The 6,000-nt window shown below is 46.2% G+C and overlaps 1 protein-coding gene across 2 annotated transcripts in view; it reads left to right on the top strand.

The window, feature by feature from the left end:
- Nucleotides 1-322: 322 nt before the first annotated feature.
- slc6a11b (solute carrier family 6 member 11b) overlaps nucleotides 323-6,000 on the top strand; it is a 213,659-nt gene continuing 207,981 nt past the window's right edge. Inside the window, exons 1-5 of one of the 2 annotated variants that reach the window (XM_068051852.1) lie at nucleotides 323-767; nucleotides 1,037-1,272; nucleotides 1,580-1,714; nucleotides 1,814-1,954; nucleotides 2,093-2,183. In XM_068051852.1, the coding sequence (XP_067907953.1) occupies nucleotides 1,053-1,272; nucleotides 1,580-1,714; nucleotides 1,814-1,954; nucleotides 2,093-2,183 (587 nt within the window). In that variant the 5' untranslated portion in view covers nucleotides 323-767; nucleotides 1,037-1,052. Of the gene's footprint in view, nucleotides 768-1,036; nucleotides 1,278-1,579; nucleotides 1,715-1,813; nucleotides 1,955-2,092; nucleotides 2,184-6,000 lie in introns of those variants that run through there. The other variant, XM_068051853.1, reaches the window with a different exon arrangement.

The raw sequence follows: 6,000 nt of genomic DNA, 5'->3' as shown, positions 1-6,000 counted from the left end.
CGGCACTGCCGTGCAGAACTGTACACACGCAATTCCAACATGTGTTTCCATATAAATATTCATGATTGCCTCAGCAGGGTTTGCCACGGCAAATTTGTGTGAAAACCCTGGAGGATGCGCAAAGGAAAGAATCACTGCAACGTTGGCTGGTAAATAAATCATCCTATCTGTTTGGATCCGACATTCAAATCTCCCCCTCCACCCCGCCCCCTTCTCTTGCCAAACACCAAGCCAGCCCTGCCTATCAGTGAGGACTCTGCACATCAATTACCTCCAAGTAACTGGCCGCTCACTTCTAACGGGACTCCCGCATACCCTTATGTGTTAGTTTGATGCTATCTAGATATATTGTTTCCTCTTTCAATTTCCAGACTGGAAACCCAGTCTTCAAACTGCTCACCGTTCACCTTAAGAAGATGCAATAAATGCATTCCGACTTTTCTCCAGTCACTCAACTCATGGTATTGCGCAATTAATTGATACATTTTCCGTACGGCAAGCGAGAGGGCTCAGTTAGCACATGGCTCGGATCCAGTGAACCGCAGCAGCATCTGAGAAGAGTGCGTTTGTTTTCTCAAGTCAGTCGTTTGGCAGAAGGCATCACCAGAGTATCAAGTGCATCTGAACTGATCCACACACAAACACATACACAAAGCCATTGCGGAATTTCCTCGGAGCGGTTTCAGTGCATTCAGAATTTCAGTGGTAGTGCAGAAAGGGAGCAGCATTGTTCCAAACAGGCGGGTTTACAGCAAAACCCTTACCGGGTGAGTAATTGATCATCATCATGTCAGTTTCAGCATTCAGTTGCATTGTAAGGAGATCTTCATTAATTTATCATTGAAGACCTGTATCTCTAAATAACAGATTCTGTTTTGTTGGTTGAGGTTTTTTTTTCTCTATGCATTTTCCAGCCCACTGCAAATTAGTTTTAACACTAATTGATTTGCGTGGGGACAAAATGTCCAAGATTTCACTGTGTTTGGAAGAAAAACAATGCGCCGAACGGCATCTAAACTTTTAGTTCTCTTTTCAGACGGTTTTAAAGCGTCATGACAGCGGAGAAAGCTATTCCAATAATCAATGGGAAGCCAGAAGATGCGATGGATACTGAAGCTTCAAATGTCAATTTAGTTCGTACCAACGACAAGAAAGTGTCAGAAAGAGGCCATTGGAATAACAAAATCGAATTTGTCTTGTCTGTGGCTGGCGAGATCGTTGGATTAGGAAACGTGTGGCGATTCCCCTACCTCTGTTACAAGAACGGAGGCGGTACAGTTACATGGAATTTCATGTTTTAAATAAGCTTAAAATCAGTATCTTTTAATTAGCATGTTAAAATTATTCGTTTAGAGTTAGTGCTGCTTAAAAATGCACATAATCCAGAAAAAAACCCCCATAAGTGTGGCTGAACTAGTGTGCATGTAAATAAGTTGTACTGTTCAAAGTAAATGAATTCAGGTGTACTTGAGTGGTAACTGGTAGAATAACTATGGTCACGTAAAAGAGTGGCATATGTTTACTGGTCTGATTCTATGCCCAACTCGTAGTTAAGCTTGTTGCCCTCGTTCACTTCCAGGGGCCTTCCTTATCCCATACGTGATTTTTTTCATCGGTTGTGGTATACCGATGTTTTTCCTAGAGACTGCATTGGGCCAGTATACCAGCGAAGGAGGGATTACGTGTTGGAGGAAAGTTTGCCCACTTTTTGAAGGTAACATTGAAACTTCAGTGCTGCATTACTGGCGATTGGCGTGGGTGAAATATTTCGCACAGCATCATGGCAATCAATAAACTTGATATTCGTTTGCAGGTATCGGATATGCCACCCAGGTGATTGAGGCTCTTTTGAACATATTTTACATCATTGTTTTGGCATGGGCCATATTCTATCTATTCAATTGCTTCACAACCAAACTTCCTTGGGCTACTTGTGGACATTACTGGAACACAGGTAAAATGTGCCGTACCTCTTAGATACCATTTATTAAAATAACCTGTAAAGTGCCACAGATTTAATATGTATGCATTAACCTTCACTAATTGATCATTACTGTTTTAGTTATGGATTGTTTCTTTATTTCCCGTGAAGAAAACTGTTTAGAGTTTCAGAAGCTGAATTCCACCAATTGCAGTCACACAGCCGTACCAAATGCAACTTCGCCTGTCGTTGAGTTCTGGGAGTAAGTACAGGATAACCTGATTGAAGAAAAAGTGATTTTGGAATAAAATAAGGAATTTCATGTAAAAATGCATTTAGAAAACGGTTGAATGTTTATTGAAAGTATATATTAAGCATTTCAATCAATCATATTTACCTAAAATAAAAGCAAAATACTGCGGATGCTGGAAATCTGAAATAAAAACAAGAAATGCTGGAACCACTCAGCAGGTGTGGCAGCATCTGTGAAAAGAGAAGCAGAGTTAACGTTTCGGGTCAGTGACCCTTCATCGGAACTGACAAATATTAGAAAAGTCACAGGTTAGAAGCAAGTGAGGTGGGGGTGGGGCAAGTGATAACAAAGGAGGTGTAGATTGGACCAGGCCACATAGCTGACCAAAAGGTCACGGAGCAAAGGCAAACAATATGTTAAGGGTGTGTTGAAAGACAAAGCATTAGTACAGATTAGGTGTTAATACACTGAATATTGAACAGCAGCAAGTGCAAACCTGAAAAAAACCAGTGGGTAAGCAAACTGAACAAACTAAGATGAAATGAAATAAATTCAAAAAAAGATTGTAAAAAATGTAAAAAAAAGAATGTAAAAAAAAAAGGAAGAAAAAATAACTAAAAATGAAAGTAAAATGGGGGGCTGTCATGCTCTGAAATTATTGAACTCAATGTTCAGTCCGGCAGGCTGTAGTGTGCCTAATCGGTAGATGAGATGCTGTTCCTCGAGCTTGCGTTGATGTTCACTGGAACATTGCAGCAATCCCAGGACAGAGATGTGAGCATGAGAGCAGGGGGGAGTGTTGAAATGGCAAGCAACCGGAAGCTCAGGGTCCTGCTTGCGGACTGAGCGGAGATGTTCCACAAAGCGGTCACCCAGTCTGCGCTTGGTCTCCCCAATGTAGAGGAGACCACACTGTGAGCAGCGAATACAGTATACTACATTGAAAGAAGTACAAGTAAATCGTTGCTTCACCTGAAAGAAGTGTTTGGGGCCTGGGATAGTGAGGAGAGAGGAGGTAAATGGGCAGGTATTACACCTCCTGCGATTGCAGGGGAAGGTGCCCTGGGACGGGGACGAGGTGGTGGGGGTAATGGAGGAGTGGACCAGGGTGTCGCGGAGGGAACGATCCCTTTGGAATGCTGACAGGGGAAAGGAGGGGAAGATGCGACTGGTAGTGGAATCACGCTGGAGGTGGCGGAAATGGCGGAGGATGATCCTTTGGATATGGACGCTGATGGGGTGAAAAGTGAGGACAAGGGGAACCCTGTCACGGTTCTGGGAGGGAGGGGAAGGGGTGAGGGTAGAGGTGCGGGGAATGGGCCGGACACGGTTGAGGGCCCTGTCAACCACAGTGGGGGGAAATCCTCGGTTGAGGAAAAATGAGGTCATATCAGAAGCACCGTCATGGAAGGGAGCATCATCAGAGCAGATGCATCGGAGACGGAGAAACTGGGAGAATGGAATGGAGTGCTTACAGGAGGTAGGGTGTGAAGAAGTGTAGTCAAGGTAGCTGTGGGAGTCGGTGGGCTTATAATGGATATTAGTAGACAACCTATCCCCAGATACCCCACTGGTATCAGACCCACCGGCCGTCCATGTCTCCGCTATAAAGACGTCTGCAAACGCGACATGAAATTGTGTGACATTGATCACAAGTCATGGGAGTCAGTTGCCAGCATTCGCCAGAGCTGGCGGGCAGCCATAAAGACAGGGCTAAATTGTGGCGAGTCGAAGAGACTTAGTAGTTGGCAGGAAAAAAGACAGAGGCGCAAGGGGAGAGCCAACTGTGCAACAGCCCCGACAAACAAATTTCTCTGTAGCACCAGTGGAAGAGCCTGTCACTCCAGAATTGGCCTTTATAGCTACTCCAGGCGCTGCTTCACAAACCACTGACTACCTCCAGGCGCGTATCCATTGTCTCTCGAGATAAGGAGGCCCAAAAGAAGAAAAGAAAGAAAGAAGAAAATCCCCAGAGATGGAGACAGAGAAGTCGAGGAAGGGAAGGGAAGTGTCAGAGATGGACCATGTAAAGGTGAGTGAAGGGTGGAAGTTGGAAGCAAAGTTGATAAAGTTTTCCAGTTCGGGGCGGGAGCAGGAAACGGCACCGATACAGTCATCAATGTACCGGAAAAAGAGTTGGGGGAGGGGGCCTGAGTAGGACTGGAGCAAAGAATGCTCGACATATCCCACAAAAAGACAGGCATAACTAAGACCCATGCGGGTACCCATCGCAACACCTTTTACTTGAGGGAAGTGCGTGAAGTTGAAGGAGAAGTTGTTCAATGTGAGAACAATTTCAGCCAGGCGGTGATGGTAGATGGGGACTGGTTGGGCCTCTGTTCCAGGAGGAAGCGGAGAGCCCTCAAACCATCCTGGTGGGGGATGGAGGTGTAGAGCGATTGGACATCCATAGTGAAGAGGAGGCGGTTGGGACCAGGAAACTGGAAATTGTCAAAATGACATAGGGTGTCAGAAGAGTCACGGATGTAGGTGGGAAGAGACTGGACCAGCAGAGAAAAGATAGAGTCTAGATAGGAAGAAATAAGTTCAGTGGGGCAGGAGCAGGCTGACACAATGGGTCTGCCAGGACAGTCCCGTTTGTGGATTTTGGGAAGGAGGTAGAAGCGGGCTGTCCGGGGTTGTGGGTCTATGAGGTTGGAGGCTGTAGAGGGAAGATCTCCAGAGGAGATGAGGTCAGTGACAGTCCTTTGGACGGTGGCTTGATGTTCGGTGGTGGGGTCATGGTCCAGAGGGAGGTAGGAAGAAGTGTCTGTGAGTTGGCGTTGAGCTTCTGCAAGGTAGAGGTCGGTACGCCATACGACAACAGCACCACCCTTGTCTGCAGGTTTGATGACCATGTCGGGGTTAGACCTGAGAGAACGGAGTGCCTCAAGTTCAGAGGGGGACAGGTTAGAGTGAGTGAGGGGGGCAGAGAAATTGAGATGACCAATGTCTCGCCGACAGTTTTCAATGAAGAGATCAAGAGCGGGTAAGAGGCCAGAAGGAGGGGTCCAGGTAGAGGGAGAATGCTGGAGGCGGGTGAATGGGTCTGCTGGTCGGGGGGAGGACTCCTAGTCAAAGAAGTGAGCCCGGAGGCGGAGGCGATGGAAGAAGAGCTCAACGTCATGCCGAGCGCGAAATCCATTGAGGTGGGGGCGTAAGGGGATAAAACTGAGACCTTTGCTGAGTACAGAACGCTCAGCATCAGAGAGGGGGAGGTCAGAGGGTATAGTGAATACACGGCAAAGGGTCAGATCAGAAGGGGTGGGGTCAGAGGGAAGTGAAGCGGAGGGAGGATCTGGAGGGGCATTAGTCCCCATCAGCTGCTGGAGCTTGCGTTCCTTAACACCTGAAAGGAAGAAAAAAAGTTTTTTGTTAATGCGTCGGATGAGACGAAAGATGAAATGAAACTGCGGAGTAGAACAGCTTTGAGATAAGGTGAGGCGGTGCTGCTGGAGAGAGAGGTCCAGTGTGTGCATGTGGCGGCGCATAGCACTGAGTGTGGATCTCAGGATGCGGCGAGAGTAGCAGTCCGAGGAACGTTGTATTTCTCGGAGATACCTGTGATCCTGTGTGGTTTCAAAGCATGATGGGTGAAACTGCAGTTGGAACATATTTACCTTATATTTTGTAATCTATGAGAAAGAGTGCAAATTCTTCCCAGAACCTTAAGAGATTTACAGCATAGAAGGATGCCCGTTGAGTGTGTGCCAGCTCTTAGATGGAACGACTTTTATTATTTGTTAATGGGCTTTTCATGTAGGAACAAAGAATTTAGAAACTCAAATTTCCTCAGTGTTTTATAGACTCCTACTTTCAAGTTAAA

This window comes from Heterodontus francisci, chromosome 19 (genome assembly GCF_036365525.1).
Source record: "Heterodontus francisci isolate sHetFra1 chromosome 19, sHetFra1.hap1, whole genome shotgun sequence".
NCBI classification, from domain to species: Eukaryota; Metazoa; Chordata; class Chondrichthyes; order Heterodontiformes; family Heterodontidae; genus Heterodontus; species Heterodontus francisci.
This window is presented reverse-complemented; position numbering and strand designations above follow the sequence as displayed.